The sequence below is a fragment of the Pyxicephalus adspersus genome, chromosome 4 (assembly GCF_032062135.1).
Source record: "Pyxicephalus adspersus chromosome 4, UCB_Pads_2.0, whole genome shotgun sequence".
NCBI lineage: Eukaryota > Metazoa > Chordata > Amphibia > Anura > Pyxicephalidae > Pyxicephalus > Pyxicephalus adspersus.
The window spans coordinates 139,879,903-139,880,880 of record NC_092861.1 but is presented as its reverse complement, the minus strand read 5'-3'; the positions used below and the strand labels follow the sequence as shown (position 1 = coordinate 139,880,880).

Genomic DNA, 978 nt, shown 5'->3' with positions numbered 1-978 from the left:
TCTGGGTCCACAAGAGGGGGCAGTTTAAAAGAGAGGGGCAGATGGATCTGGGAAAGGGGCAGAATGTTCTGAAATGCCAACAGAGGAAAAGGTATGTTGAGCACTAACAAAGGCAGAGAATTTGGCAAGAAAGAAGGCCAGAGAGATCCTAGCCTCACATAATGCCGGATGGGAGCTGAGATTCTTTATCTCTCCTCAGACATTGAGCTTCTCCAGCCAGCTCTATACTTCCTCCTTCCCATACTGTCTGTCAGGCTGTGCTCGCAATAAAGTTATTCCAGAAAAAAAAAAAAACCTGGCAGACGGGAGGCGGTGAGGCCGGTGACTGTACAGACAGAGGCGGGAGCGGAGCGGCCACATCCACCGCACACCGGGCCAGCCTGACTGAATGAAAGAGACTGCCAGCCTCAGCCCCATCCAGGAGGGAGCCCGCCAGTCTGCACTCGCCATGGACGGATTCGCCGGCAGCCTGGGTGAGTCCGGGGGATGGAGAGACACCTGGGGCTCCATGCTGGGGTGACAGCCTGTGGTGACCCCCTGCAGCAATAATGGGGGTGACTGCCTGCCTGTCTGTACCACTGTACACCGATAATGGGGGTGACTGCTCGTCTGTACCACTGTACACCAATAATGGGGGTGACTGCCCGTCTGTACCACTGTACACCGATAACGGGGGTGACTGTCCGTCTATACCACTGTACACCAGTAATGGGGGTGACTGACCGTCTGTACCTCTGTACACCGATAATGGGGGTGACAGCCCATCTGTACAACTGTACACCAATAATGGGGGTCACTGCCTGTCTGTACTACTGTACACCAGTAATGGGGGTGACTGCCCGTCTGTACCACTGTACACTGATAACGGGGGTGACTGTCCGTCTGTACCACTGTACACCGATAATAGGGATGACTGCCCGTCTGTACCACTGTACACCAATAATGGGGGTGACTGCCTGTCTGTACCACTGTACACCA

At 54.6% G+C, this 978-nt stretch overlaps 1 protein-coding gene across 2 annotated transcripts in view; it reads left to right on the top strand.

Moving 5' to 3' along the window:
• Positions 1-311: 311 nt before the first annotated feature.
• EML4 (EMAP like 4) overlaps positions 312-978 on the top strand; it is a 135,031-nt gene continuing 134,364 nt past the window's right edge. The window contains exon 1 of one of the 2 annotated variants that reach the window (XM_072409791.1): positions 312-473. In XM_072409791.1, the coding sequence (XP_072265892.1) occupies positions 389-473 (85 nt within the window). In that variant the 5' untranslated portion in view covers positions 312-388. The remainder of the gene's footprint in view (positions 474-978) is intronic. The other variant, XM_072409788.1, reaches the window with a different exon arrangement.